Source organism: Pocillopora verrucosa, chromosome 14 (assembly GCF_036669915.1).
Source record: "Pocillopora verrucosa isolate sample1 chromosome 14, ASM3666991v2, whole genome shotgun sequence".
Taxonomy (NCBI): Eukaryota; Metazoa; Cnidaria; class Anthozoa; order Scleractinia; family Pocilloporidae; genus Pocillopora; species Pocillopora verrucosa.
In genome coordinates, this window is record NC_089325.1 from 9,333,870 (window position 1) to 9,347,629 (window position 13,760).

Here is a 13,760-nt window from a genome sequence, read left to right on the forward strand (position 1 = left end):
GAGATCACGTTTAGAACCAGTGATCATTGAACCAGTGGAATATAGGTGCATTAGGCGCTAAATATTATTAAATTTTGGAGATTTATCCTTCTCTCCGTTTGATCGCAGAGTAGATTTTTTATGCGATCTTTTAAATCTGTACGAGGTAGGTTTTCAAAGTCTCAAACCGCTGTGTGCTTGGTATTGACCCTTAGAGTCAATCTTGTGTTGTCTTTTTGGATTAATAAGGCTCTTAAAAACAGGATTTATTTTCTATGAAGACCTTAGCAATTGTTTGTTTAGTTTCAACTGGTATATGTAACTTTTAAGCTCAGCTCCTCGGCTACCATGTATATCACATTTTTTAAAAAAAACTTTGTTCTTTTTCATTTGTGGAATGTTAAATACTTCAAACTCTAATTGAATTAAGTTATATTTAGATATTACCGCTAATTTTTTTACCGACACATCTTGATATATATCTGCTGCAGTGTTAGAGGTTTCATTAATGAAACCTGCGGTTTTCTGCGTATGCAGTTTAATCGGTGAAATGGAACTATTTAACAACGGATCAAAGCTATTTATTACCGCTCGAAAACCGAGTTAAATCCGTACCTTTCAGGTATTTGTCATCTTTTCTTTATTCAAAGTTTCTATGGGATGTAAGCGTAATTTTGAATCCTTTTGATTTGGAGCACATCCAAGGAAGCAGAAAAATTAATGACGAAAACTAAATTATGTTAATTTATAATCCACACGTCTGTTGATAATCCTCACATGGTGCACATGCGTATTAAATATGACAACAAATTGTCGCGGGCAGTGCGGTCAATCATGAATAAGGAAAGGTGTACTTTATTTTGTTTCAGTGATGTGCTGATCTCTACAAGCGCAGGCCTGTACGCATCAGCTATTGTGTAAGTTCAAGTTTTTTACGAAACTTCCGCGCGAAACTGAAATACGGTGCGTCTATGAGGAGTGTCGCCCAAGTTGCGTTTATTTTCAAACGTTCGTGCGGTAATGGATGCAGTACAGCTGAACGAACTACTGGAGTGTTCTGTGTGTCTAGAGCAGCTGGATCAAAGCTGCAAAGTATTGCCTTGTCAACACACGGTACATAGACGATGTCTGAAAGACATTGCAGAGACAAGAAAAGAGTTGAGGTGCCCCGAGTGTAGGATTCTTGTCGCAGAAGATATTGACGAGTTGCCGGCAAATATTTTTGTGATTCGACTTTTAGAAGAATTTAACAAGACGCGACGGAAATCGCGCGATAGTTTGGATTCAAACGAGAAGCTTTCTGATCAGGTGAGGTGCTTTGGTATTCAAGAGGATGATGATATATTTGTGGTAGAATTGAGGTGCATGGAAGAAAGTGTGATGTAGAAACAATAATTAATAGTGCGTGATTTCATCTTCACCCTTCCTATTGTTGTAGAGTGTGGTTACATGCATGGCAATTAACCAGCTTGATTATGAAAGACTCCCTGTTGATCTGATGTAGGAGTTTCTGTGGTTCGCAAAATTACCTCAAACAGCTTTTACGTGGTGCGTTCTGTTCTGTTATTTTCTTTGCTACAAATTATTCTCGGACATTCTTCAAGGATGTTGTTTATGTCGCGCTACAACCTCCCTTCGTAGTATGATTTCTAAATTTAGTTCTTTTGAGAAATGATGGAAACAATATTTACATATTTTAACCACAAATGAATGAAATCTAAAACGTTTTACTAGTATATTTCCGCTGTATAGAACTTTTTCCCTCTTTTAATGCAATTTCCCTGTGCTACTTGAGCCCAATTATTTGTTACGTGCTTTAGATGTTTAGTTTGCCACTTTCAGTATTCAAGAATTACAGCTGTGTGATGTTGCATTGTTCGTTCGTCTGAGACGATAGTGATTTTTCATTTGAAGACATATGTAAAGTTGCTTTCAACGCTTGGACTAAGGAAATATTTTGTTTCGTTTGTCGATACCGAAACGGAAGCGAGGAACGGACTAGGAGCGGGCATATATCCTGTTTTCTTTCGCTCAATTCCTTCCGAAGAGACACAGCCTTTCAGCTCCTTGTTACTTAACAGGCTTAAGAAAGGCTTAAGCAAGGGAATAAACCGAATTACGCATATGTTGATATTTTGTTTTGGCTGGGAAACTACAGAATTAGTACACTTTCAGTGAGAATCTGAGAATCTGTGCAAAATGAGGAAAAATTATCGAAGCTCTGTTTTAAGGTGATCGTTGTGCTTGTATTGAAATGTTTTAATTCATAGCCTAAGGCCTTAATTTGTCGTCGACTTGGACGTGATGTGCATTGTCACGTTTCGTCAACTTTTCCTCATAATCAAACTTTCAAATGTGGTGCAATTTGATAAATGTTATCTCACGTGCTTTGGAAAATCTGTGACACGCTGTGATGCTTTTGTCATGTGACTTGTTACGCGCGTTTTGTTTCCAAGGGTAACTTCGCCCCAGCTATTCACGATGTTTCCTTTTTAGGCAACGTTTCTAAACAACAAAACACTCAATTAGCCAGAGCAGCTCTTGCTTGATTGATCATGCAAACTGTGGCAGTTTTCATTCACAACAAGTGCTGCAAACAATCGGCTATTGTATATTCTTTGTGTTCACTTTGCATCTTTTGAATGATTTGTTCTACCATTATCTTAAAATTGTTAGCCAAAGTACCTTATCATAATAAAACAACAGCTTGCTAACATGGACTTGAATTTCAAAGCTTCCTGTATTTATGATTTCACAAGATGATAATACTTATCTATCTTACTTTGATCTCCTGAATATGGCAATCACTACAAGCTTAGATTAGCTTACATCTGTTTCATGGGAGCCGATTGCAAAACTCCCAGCAATATCTCTTTTGCAACTCATGTTTACAATGGTGCCTCAGTTATTTGTTTCTAAATGTGTGTCTGAGAGATAAATGATATGTAATCAGAAATACTTTTAGTACATTAGTGCCTCCTGTGGTGTGAACTAAGGAAGCAAATACAATGACTTAAGATATTTACAAACCCATTAATATATCCGTTTCAGCCAAAGGGTAAATACTACCATGTCACTCAATCCACATGTTTTTAATGACTTTAATGTCTGTGTGGCAAATGAAAGATTTGAACTGGTTTTTTCATTTTCTAGTTCCAAAATTATATGGAAGTAATACTTTCTAACAACACCTGTAACAACAATGATGAGCTACACTATAACGAGCAATGATTATGACACTGGACATTTTTAAAGGCAAAATATTGTCAATCGTGCATCTAAGTAAGTGATGAATATAGTAGATTCTTGTTTACTAAAGGGATAGGTTCATGTAACAGATGTGTTCAGTGCTTCAAAATGGGAAAAAAGAATAACTGATTTCTAAAAATAGTTGTGCAATTATTACTATGTTTTATCTCTTTATGCTGTGGCTGAGACCACAAAATTGTGGCGGAGATAATGGATCTTTGTGGGTTATTTGATACAAAGCACTCTGTTATGATGGGTGATCTTTTACCACACTGGTTGTCAATTACTAAGTTATTTTTGAAATGCATCTAAATGGGAAATCTTGCAGTTTGTTTTGAAAAGGCATTGTTTTAAGTTTTTTAAGTTGCCGATTTTTGTTTATTGTCAAATTCCTGTGTATGTTTCCAGAATGAAAGGTAAAATGAATTTTTCTTGCAGAGTTAATCAATAAACACTCTTTTCTTGAAGTGATCAAAGAACAGATATAGGGTGTCAATCATCACCAGATCACAATGACAGATATATGTTGCAGTTTTTCACATTTAAATGATATTTCTATGTGAATTCTGTGACTCAAGCCTAAAATTTAAAGGCCTGTTAATGATCACACCTTCCTAGTTGTCAACTATAATCATGGATTTTTGTTGTGGTAGCTTACATATAAATTTGAAGTTGTTTCTATGATAAAGAGAACAAAATTTCCTCTTTTAATCAATATTGTTTCTTTCCATGGATCTTTTGTTTAGGTAGAAAATTCTGTGGTTAATATCTCTGCGTCACTTTTCTTTTAAGTCTATGATTTGGCCATTGTTCTTTGTTTTTTTTTTTATGGTATTTGTGCACCAAAAAGCCCAGACACATAAATAACCATTGTTGAGCTCATGAATTGAATGTGGTTGTCAGCAGGATGTCTTAGGTCAAACAGTTCTTTTACATGCTAGACCTCCACTTGAAAGCTCACTTTACTAGTAGAGATTGGCAATAATAAAGCTGATAATGGCCTACAAGTGTGCCTTGCCATCATTGTCTTGGTGTGTCACTGCCTGAGCATCAAAGCACAAAATCCAAATTTCTGGGGCTTAATTTCTCGTGGAAGACTGATTTTTTCCCCATGTTATTGACAAATTAAATAACATCTTCCATCTTCATATGAGCCACTCACCAATTATAGATTACAGTCTGTTCCATGCATTAAGTTATTAAAGTAAGGCATGTCAGCCAGAAGTGCAAGGAAAGCAGCTTGCTGAAATCAAAGTGACACTATGGTGAACTCATGGATATACTATATAGAATGTACTTGCTTATTTTGTCGAGTCAAGTCTTTTAGTAATTGAATGCCCAAATAGGCCAGAAGGATTATTACTTTAAAGCTTACCACATGGGCTTGTCAGCACTTATTTATGACGCACAATGATTTTTTAACCAATATAAATTTATGTGTAAGTATTCTTTACTACAAATTATTTCACCTTATAGTTTCTTCATTCTTTTGTTGAAGGTTACTCCTTGTGCCAGAGCTTTATATGATTATGAACCTCAAGAAACTGGGTATGTCCGACAAAAAAATCAATGAATTTTTTACTTAACATATACATGTATCCACAAGTCATTGGACAATAACATTTTCTTGTATCCTGTGTCACCTTTTATTTTAATTGCAGTGATCTAACTTTGCATAAAGGAGAGATAATAACACTACTAAAACAAGTTGATGAAAACTGGTATGAAGGTTTTACTAATGGCTGTCAGGGATTCCTTCCAGCAAATTATGTTGAGGTAATAATAAATAGATCCACTTTCAAACATGACAATTTTGCCAATTGCTTGTGTATGCATCTCAAGTTATGCCACTTATTCAAAAGGGGAATGGGGTGGATATTTTTTGTGGAATGTTCCATTTACCTTATTCTATGTCAATGTCTCCCAGGTCATCAATCCATTACCAAGCCTGGATGATTCTTGTGACAAACCCATTGCCAAAGCGCTATTTGACTTTGAAGATGAACAAGAACAAGATTTACTCTCATTTAAACAGGTACTGGAAGGAACAGTTCATTTTCATTTCCTCCATGGCTGTGACTGATGAATTGAAACTCTCAATTCATTTAAAATAATGTTTGTTATTTTATTTTAGTTTCTCATGGTAGTTATTGATAGTAGATCATTGTCTCAAAGCCCTGCTTAAAATGTGACACAAACTTCCAGTACATCAGCTGGTTCTTTAGCAGAAGAGTCAAAACTTATGGATCTTTACTCATTCACCACATTCTTTTGACATTCACAACTTTGTGCATATGCCATTGTAAACACATTTTATCACAAGTATTACTGAATGTTTTCTTTTTGTTGTTGTTGCTTTCATTTGGAATCTAACTTATGACTTTTTGTCTGTTTAAGGGTGATATTATTAACGTTATACGCCAAGTTGATGAAAATTGGTGTGAGGGAAAACTTGGTGGAAAGCTTGGGATTTTCCCAATAACATTTGTAGAGGTGAGATTTGAAATGTCATTTGTCATAAATAAAGATGAAGTGAAGTCCAGTGAATTTTTCATAAGGAGTACTAAGACTCCTTGTCAGTTCATGCAACACAAGTTAGGTAAGGCTCTGGTGGAATGACCCTTAAGGGGAATGTACTGATCCTTAAACCCCTTAGAGTGACTGGCTTCTAATTTCTCCTAACAGAATCACCCTTGAATCAAATGTAAAGGTCATGAGAATAAAGGAAATGATCACCAATTTAGGAAGCTCCTGATTGTCAAACAAATTCTCCTTGTCAGAACCAGAGGAAATGTAAAGAGAACAGTGTGGAGAATATCAATACCAATGTTAGGGTGTAAAAGGGTTAAATGAGAAGTCTATACTTTAACCAAGGTGCCCATCCAGCTGATATCCCCGTTTCTGTAGCATGAAGTGACAAGGAGTATTGTTACTCCCCCTGGATGGGATATTAGTAATTGCAGGTTAACTCCCCTCTGCCCCCTCCCCTGCATTTTCCTAGGGTTTCTTGACAGTTCGCTGGTTCCTACCCGAGAGCACAACACGTTGTCCTAGACCTCTCTACCCAGGGAGCAGCATCTTAATCTTAGGCCCAGTTCTTAAGGCAAACACTGAGTGCATAAAGTTTTGCCTCGTGTCATCTTAAATAAGGTTGTTACAATTTTATGGTTATTTGTAAAATAAATACTTTAAAGAACTAATAGTTTGATGTATTTCACATGTTGTAAGCTTAATGTGGCAGCACGGAATCTGATAGAGGCAGCTGAAAACGCACCAGATCAGGCATCATCAGGAGGAAGGACATCACAAGTGGAGCCCAAGAGGCATACCATGCATTTTGTTGGACAGCGCAGTGAGGAAGGGCAATCAGTTGGTGTTCAGAGGCACTCACTTGACATCTCATCTGCAGAAAGGCTGACAGAAGGACTGAACAGTTCATCGTCAACTGGATCAATCAGTTCACCTAACAGACAGGTAATGTGAGCATTGTTAATCGTTCTTCTCCCTCTCTGCTTACCCCCTGGTATTAAATTTTCCCATTCCCCCCCCCCTCAAAAGCTTCCCCCATCCCCCTGCTTACAAACATCCCTTCACTCTGCTTTTAAAATTTTTAATCCCCCCTGCTTACAAGCTTCCCACTTTCCCTGCTTCTAAGCTTCTCCTCTCCCCCCTGGTTTAAAGTTTCTCTCTTCCCCCTTCTATAAGGTCCTTGGACATAAGCCCCCCTGCTTCGGTTGTTTGAAGAATTTGGTAATGTACCTAGAACTTACAAAACAAAGTAAAATTAATCTAACTAATTTTGATTAGGGATATTGATCAAAATTTCCTCCCTGATGATGCCGTAGAACGGCGAAAGCTCGGAGTGAATAAAGAAAGAACCACAGTAGCACTTAAAGGCTTCATTTGATCAATATCCCACATCATTACGACATGCTACTAAAGGACACGTTTAATTTTGATTAATTTTTACCTGGAATTCATTTTAAACTATAACATAACAGACTAATCCACAGTTAACAGTGTACGTCTTGAGGAGTTCGTAGTACATTCCCCTCTCCTACTTTCAGTTGCTTTTCAACAGATGATTTTTTTTTCAGAGCACATCAAGGTCATCTGGGAGTAGCCCTGATACATCTCAGTCACTCCATTCAAGGCAAGGGACAGCACCCTCCTCAGTCAGTCCGGGTCGTGCGGCCACAGGAAGGCAAGGTTCACCTATGGAATCAGGGGGGTCACGACCAGTGTCAGCTGAACTCGGAAGGGAATTGTAAGTACAGCCATAGTTGAAGGAGGTGACTGTTTAGGAAACGTCACATATTTGTTTGTTATAGTTTCTTTTGGTTTTTTGGACCTGATTGTGTAATGTTTAAGTTTTTCGACAAGTTTTCGTTTTGTGATTCTTGTCAATAGATACGTGGCTCTCTACACGTACAAACCTACAAAAGACGACGAGCTTGAACTGGTGAAGAACGAAAATTACTGCGTGACCGACAAGTGCAAAGATGGATGGTTCAAAGGGTATTCAGTAACCACACAGAAACGAGGAGTATTTCCGGGAAATTATGTTCGACTGGCAAGGTGACTTATCTGTTTTTAATTAGTGGAGTATTACACTTGACTTTAGTTACTTTAGTTAATTTCACTGTCTCAACTCGATCACTGTTCCTCGGTTATTGGTTATTTGGTTCTGTTCTTAGGATGACGAGGAAAACAGTCGTACATTTAAAGTCAGGGTTTTTATAGTTTGTTTTTTTTTTATCTTCGAATGCTGGGAAACATTCTTATCATTGCCAACGGTTGAATGACTGATACAGGTTTTTCTTTTCGTCTGCAGTATTCACAATTTACTAACAAGATCAAGAAGTAGTAGCACAGATCACGACAACTCTACAAACTCTGTTCCTTATACCCACGCCCAAGCTAAAACTCCGCCTCATCAAGGGCCGCCACCCCCTAGGCACACAGCATCCGAGGGAGGATCCCAGACGAGATTTCGTAGGTCAGATTCTGCCCCACCCCAGCCGGTTATGCCAATGGAGAGCCTTGTTGTAAACTTAAATCAAGGACGAAGTCTTGCAGATAACAGAAATCTCACTCAGGGACCCACCGAGAGGAGTCGATTTGTACCCACGGCACCACTTCCCCCGCCGCCCGCACCTAAATCGGTATGTTGGATTCAAAGTCGCTCCTGCGCCCTTTTGATTGTTTATGGTTATTTCTAACAGAATAAAGAAAATTTGATGTAGGGACGTCTGACGACTTGACTAGTTTTAAACCGTTGTTTGTCTCCAAGTGGAAAGTTGATGCATTTTGTGACTATCTGTTTCCCTTTTGCTTTCCAGAGTAGTTTTTGGAAAAAGCTGACAGGCAAGAAGAAGGAGAGAACAAGACTAAATCGACCCCCACCTCCTCCTCCGCCATACCAAAGGTATTTTACTAAGACTTGTAACTGTTAGTTACTTCGCCTGTACAAGGCTGTTGGAACGTTCTTGTTAGGATGTGGGCAAACGAAAACCAACACAATAACTGAAGCTAATCAGAGCAAAATCAACGTCATAGGAGTCCAGTAAACTCAAAGAACATGTCTGTGAGTAACCAAAAGCGAGGGAAAACTCGAGTTTCGAAGTCGCGGTTGATTTTGTTTGGTTGAGAGAGGATGGTGCGAATTTTCTTTTTTGGACCAATCATGGAGCGGAGCGAAAATAGTGCGAATCCGGACTTCTCTCTCGACACTCAATGGAAAATTTCTCTGAACTTACAATTGTTTGGTCTTTTTCAGGAATGTTCCTGCCGGACATAGTGCATTATCTCCGCCTCCTTATGACTTTGGAGGACTTACGACAGCTCCATCTTGCTCGCAGGTTAATAATCATTGTGTTTGTGTTAAACAGGCCCGATCCCAATTAAATCCTTTTTCCGATAGAGAAGTACCCTATTTCATTTTCTCATTTCAATTTTTTTCATTCTTATCTTTGTGCCCAGCGTCCGAGAGATAGAGTTGAAAACCCGCCTGTTCGTGAAAGGTAAGGACTGGGACTGAATCGTCTTCAAACTTTTTGACAGTGCTAGGTAATAGCCTACATAATTATTCAGGAGCGCCAGAAATTCTTCTTAGTTGCTGTTATGATTGCGAGTGGTCATTCCGTATATTGGCCAAATATGTTATTTACTGGGTGGGAAAAACTGTGCCCGAGGGCCTCACACAAGACCAAGGGAACATTCAGTTTTGTCTCTTACGAACCGACCTAAACAGGTAAATACCTAGTTTATTTTTCTGCTGGTGTGCTTTTTTCCGATTTGCCGAAAGTGGCACGGAAAACATTTGGGACCTTGGTTCGTATTGTCAAAGGTTGGACTGTGCACGAGCGCACCATTTGCCAACTAGATTCGAGGACTAAAGATTCCGTCCCGCTGAAATACTTCAAATAAAATTTAAAATGTTTCTTTCTGATTCGTCCACAGATACCGTGTTATTGTAGCTTATCCACCTCAACACGAAGCTGAGCTGGAGTTACGGGTTGGAGACGTTGTGTACGTGACGAAGAAACGTCAAGATGGCTGGTACAAAGGAACTCTGGAACGAAATGGGAAAACTGGCCTGTTTCCTGGCAGTTTTGTCGACAGCTTTTGACATGAAACTGCGTGAATTTTGTAGAAATATCCAAAAAATTATTTATCAGCATCTTCACTCGGGTTCGGTCAAAACAAGAAATAGAAGTGAGTAGACACCACTTGTGGAATTGACTGCGTCGACAAAACGGCGCGAAATGAATTCAAAGAGATTTCTGGCATGCTGGTTGAGTTTTTGTTTCTGAATATAAAGATGTTAGAGTTTTGTACTTTGTATCCATGAAACATTTAGTTAACACCTTTTTTTAAACGATTTGTTGTTTCATGTAAGAACTAGAATAGGAATCTTTTTCCGCCTACAAATCCATTGATGCTTTTGTACACAGTTTAGACAAATATAGTTCGTTCGCTGTAAAGCAAAGCTAAAAACAAATTGTATTGTGTATTATGTAAAAAGGTGCTAGTATGCTGCTCAAATTGACAAATCATTTTTAAATTCAATGAAAGCAAAGGTTTCAATAATAAGAATTTTACAAAAATACAGGTGTATATTACACTTTTCTATGTGTGGGTGTTATGTTTTAACACGAAAAATTGACTTGAGTTTGAAATAAAACAAAGTTAATTGTAAGTGTTTTGGATTGAGTTTGGGCTACGCTTCCTCTCGTCGCCGACATGGTAATCTTAAAGGTGGTGTTTGAGTGAGGCCTGGGTCAAGAAAAAAATCCTCTGCCCACTCTTACCCTCTCCCCCCTCCCTGCTCCCCCTTCTCTCACCCTGACGTGACCAAATCTGCCCCAGAAAATGAAAACTCGAATCTTTAGATTTACAAATTTACAATTTAATGGTTTCATTCTTAAATAAACCGCATGGTTCGTTTGAAGGCGAGTTTTGATCGCCTTTATCAAAGAGCACGTTTGAGGAAACTTTCTTACAGGCAATCAGTTTGGCTTTTCAGTTATATTATTTCTGTTGCATGGGAATTTTTTTCAGTGCGTATTTATGTCCTAGTACATTGGTATAAATCTGCGAAAATGGTGAAAGAAGGATAGTCGCTTTAGACGGCGCACTCCCATATCAGTTGGTAAATACATATATTTTTTACTTACATTGTCACCTGTATTGAGCAAATACAATTTTAGGTTACTCATTGCGAAGCATACCGCATCGACTGAGCGACAAGCGTAACAACCAATACGTCTTCTGTATTGCCTTTTCCATTTTCTTAATACGTGTACTGACAGATTGATCTCTCTTTAATCACCCCATTCTTATTAGGCATTGGAGGAAGATAAAAGTTCTGAACTCCAAAACACTTGCTTGTAAAGTAAATATTTAAGTTATTCTGTTAGCATATTTTAATATTTTTCATTTCGGTTTTGTCTGACACCTTGCTTTGCGATTCATCGATCGTCTGTTTCAAAGATCTTCCCACTGAGACGAAACGACAGCTTTCCTTTTCCGAAAAAGAAATATTGTCTGGAGAAGTTTCATTTTCACAGCTTGCGTTGATTTATCATGACTCGATGGCAAATTATTAATTCCGCAGTGTAAGGGGAATAACGTTAATTATAGATATATTCTGTCAAATGAAAGAAAAATGCATTGCTGAGTGATAACCGCGGCGGTTAAAAGGTGAAAGTATCCGAAGGAAACGAATTCCAATTTTCAAACTGGTTTGACTTGTTCCGTTCGCTCGGCGACATTTCCGCTTTATTTTCCCGGAAGCTTGCAAAGACCAAACTGTATTGAAGATCAGGAAATTTCGGCTTAGCTTCTCTCGGTGTAGCTTACATTTGAGTTAATTTAAACATGACAAATTGTTCAACAAGAGGCCATATATTAATGGTACGACGCCAAAGTTGTATTCCGAGTTACTTTTCCGTTTATGAATCTCAATTACCGATGGACAATGAATATTCTGATTCTAAATTGGAGGCAGCTGAACCTGAGAAGCGAAACTCGAGGTTTTATCTCTTGTACTCGCGAAGTTCTGCATGTGAAACCGAGTACCTTACCTTTCCGCCGAGAGCTGCCAATGACAATGCTATGGACTCAGCGACTCACACCACCAGATTACTAAGCTCAGCACCGGCTAAGAGATTTTCGTGCAATGTTAGTAAAATGGCGTATCCTATGAGAAATCGAATGGTTTGCGATGGTTATTTTGGATGCCCAGACGATTATATCACTCCGGATAAAGGAAACAGTGAGATATTTTTTGATTTTTTTCTGTGTACGTAAATGAAGTTGAAGGATTTCAATATGATATACAGTGATTGAGCTATGTGCGAAAAAAAAGTATATGAAAGTGATGTTTTTGCGCTTTGTCAAAATTGCTGTTATCATATATTATTCATTTCCGATTGTCTGAAAATCTTCTCACATGAGAAATTGTTGAATTGATGAGCAATGCTATCAAGGATGATGAAAAAGATTTGGCTGTATATACTTCGCGTTTGAGTCGAGGTTAAAAGAGATATGGGTTGTTTATTGCCAAACAACACGGGAAACGCCGGAATAATTTTTTGTCTTCATCCTTGATATCGATCCTGCTGTTTTAAGTTCAAATCAAAACAAAACCGCCTTGAATTCACGCCGAGAAAGACTGCTTAGCTCGAAGTTAACCACTTAAACACATGGTTGTCATCGAGTTTACATTTCATTCAGGAGAGCTACTTATGAATTGAGATGGCATCTTTAACTGCAGAGGTTTAAGTAGATTTCTAGTGCTATATCTTGGTAAACTTTTGTTTTATGGTGGTTTGTTTTTTTTTTCCTGCATTAGTGGTAGCCTTGAAGCATCGTAGGTGGCGGCGGTCTCCTGGTACAATGATCAATCATAACCTCAAACAAAGAGCAATTTTATCCGCAAGCGAACCGACTCCCTTGCATTCCCCCTCCACTATATCTACACAATTAACAATTTATCAGAAAATACAGCTGCGCTGCTTTTCAAGAATCATGCTCACTCTAAAGAGGCTATTTTCGCCTTTTTGTTTCTTTATTTTTTTCATTCATTTATTCCCACTTATTTACTTGTTCGTTTATTGACCTGCTTATCTATTAGTTCATACAGGTTCATCATTAAAAAGAAGAAAGCCAGTTTGCATCTTGCCATGGAAGAAACGGCAACGAAGATGCCCGAAAATCAAGAAAAAAACAAAAGGCAAAAACGCCAAACATGAAACCAAGTCGCCAAAAGTGGATTGTGTTATTTCATCATTGGAACGTACAATAGTGTCAGGTATCAGGGCAAGGGTGCACGCGGCTAAACATTCACAGGGAACTGGAACCAAGTCCCATCCTGCCCTGTTCTATAGTCACTTCATAGGCAAGGGGAGCTCGATTCCAAGTCGCAAAATTTGCGCGCCAAAAAAAGACCCTCCGTGTGACGGTTATTTCGGTTGCCACGGCGACGGAAGCATGAGAGGAAAGGCTAAAGGTGAGACACAATGTTTTTGTTGGGTCTTGTTACTTATGTGAACAAGTTAATCTTGTATCGAGGAAGAGAAGCTTTTGTAATTGTTATTTAGTTCTTTTGTGATCCATTTGGTTAACATGATTTCCATTTTTTGTGTCCGAACAGGAAAAAGGAAACCTATTCCCAGGTTCTAAATTGATTTGAGTGTGCAGACACACTGGCCAGCGTTTATGATACGCAATGGCAGTAATTTAGTTTATCCGTGGTTGAAGAGTGGAGATTGGATGGATTCCTGATGAATGTGATTTTTACTTGAAACAATTAATTATAAATGGGCTTTTATTGTCTCTTGAACTCTTACGGAGTTCGCGATAAGATCTGAATTAAAATAATAAATTCTCTAATACAAATAAAATCTGAATCTAACAAAAATAAATCCAATAAAAATGGAAATAAAACTTCTTACATCGGGTGTCATTTCTGCTATAACCAACTGAACAAAATAATGAAATACCAAAAAACGGTTTTGACGAAGAAT

The 13,760-nt window shown here is 38.1% G+C and overlaps 2 protein-coding genes across 4 annotated transcripts; both read left to right on the forward strand.

The window, feature by feature from the left end:
* The first annotated feature begins 487 nt into the window (after positions 1-487).
* On the forward strand, positions 488-9,979 carry LOC131779719 (E3 ubiquitin-protein ligase SH3RF1-like). 2 transcript variants are annotated; one of them, XM_059096302.2, is made up of 14 exons: positions 488-601; positions 849-1,287; positions 4,727-4,776; positions 4,890-5,004; positions 5,156-5,263; positions 5,626-5,721; positions 6,457-6,702; positions 7,326-7,495; positions 7,639-7,806; positions 8,063-8,393; positions 8,571-8,656; positions 9,008-9,089; positions 9,211-9,251; positions 9,691-9,979. In XM_059096302.2, exons 2-14 carry the CDS (start codon positions 1,000-1,002, stop codon positions 9,857-9,859), a joined length of 1,950 nt encoding a protein of 649 aa, XP_058952285.2. In that variant the 5' UTR covers positions 488-601; positions 849-999; the 3' UTR covers positions 9,860-9,979. The 2 variants fall into 2 exon arrangements, with proteins under 2 accessions (XP_058952285.2, XP_058952284.2); XM_059096301.2 differs by lacking the exon at positions 488-601 and having other exon boundaries at positions 778-1,287.
* A 1,224-nt stretch (positions 9,980-11,203) lies between these two features.
* LOC131779701 (uncharacterized) lies at positions 11,204-13,653 on the forward strand. Of its 2 annotated transcripts, none has more exons than XM_059096273.2 (3): positions 11,204-12,007; positions 12,878-13,243; positions 13,388-13,653. In XM_059096273.2, the coding sequence occupies exons 1-3, from the start codon at positions 11,611-11,613 to the stop codon at positions 13,414-13,416; spliced, it is 792 nt and encodes a 263-aa protein (XP_058952256.1). In that variant the 5' UTR covers positions 11,204-11,610; the 3' UTR covers positions 13,417-13,653. The 2 variants fall into 2 exon arrangements, with proteins under 2 accessions (XP_058952256.1, XP_058952255.1); XM_059096272.2 differs by having other exon boundaries at positions 11,209-12,007; positions 12,869-13,243; positions 13,388-13,630.
* Positions 13,654-13,760: the final 107 nt, after the last annotated feature.

Bases quoted from the DNA above. Each gene is read 5' to 3' on its own strand.
- LOC131779719 (XM_059096302.2), top strand. From the start codon at position 1,000: ATGGATGCAGTACAGCTGAACGAACTACTGGAGTGTTCTGTGTGTCTA. The intron at 5,264-5,625 runs GTACTGGAAGGA...TGTCTGTTTAAG, and splicing joins ATTTACTCTCATTTAAACAG to GGTGATATTATTAACGTTAT. The intron at 6,703-7,325 runs GTAATGTGAGCA...TTTTTTTTTCAG, and splicing joins TCAGTTCACCTAACAGACAG to AGCACATCAAGGTCATCTGG.
- LOC131779701 (XM_059096272.2), top strand. From the start codon at position 11,611: ATGACAAATTGTTCAACAAGAGGCCATATATTAATGGTACGACGCCAA. The intron at 12,008-12,868 runs GTGAGATATTTT...CTTATCTATTAG, and splicing joins CACTCCGGATAAAGGAAACA to TTCATACAGGTTCATCATTA. The intron at 13,244-13,387 runs GTGAGACACAAT...GTGTCCGAACAG, and splicing joins CATGAGAGGAAAGGCTAAAG to GAAAAAGGAAACCTATTCCC.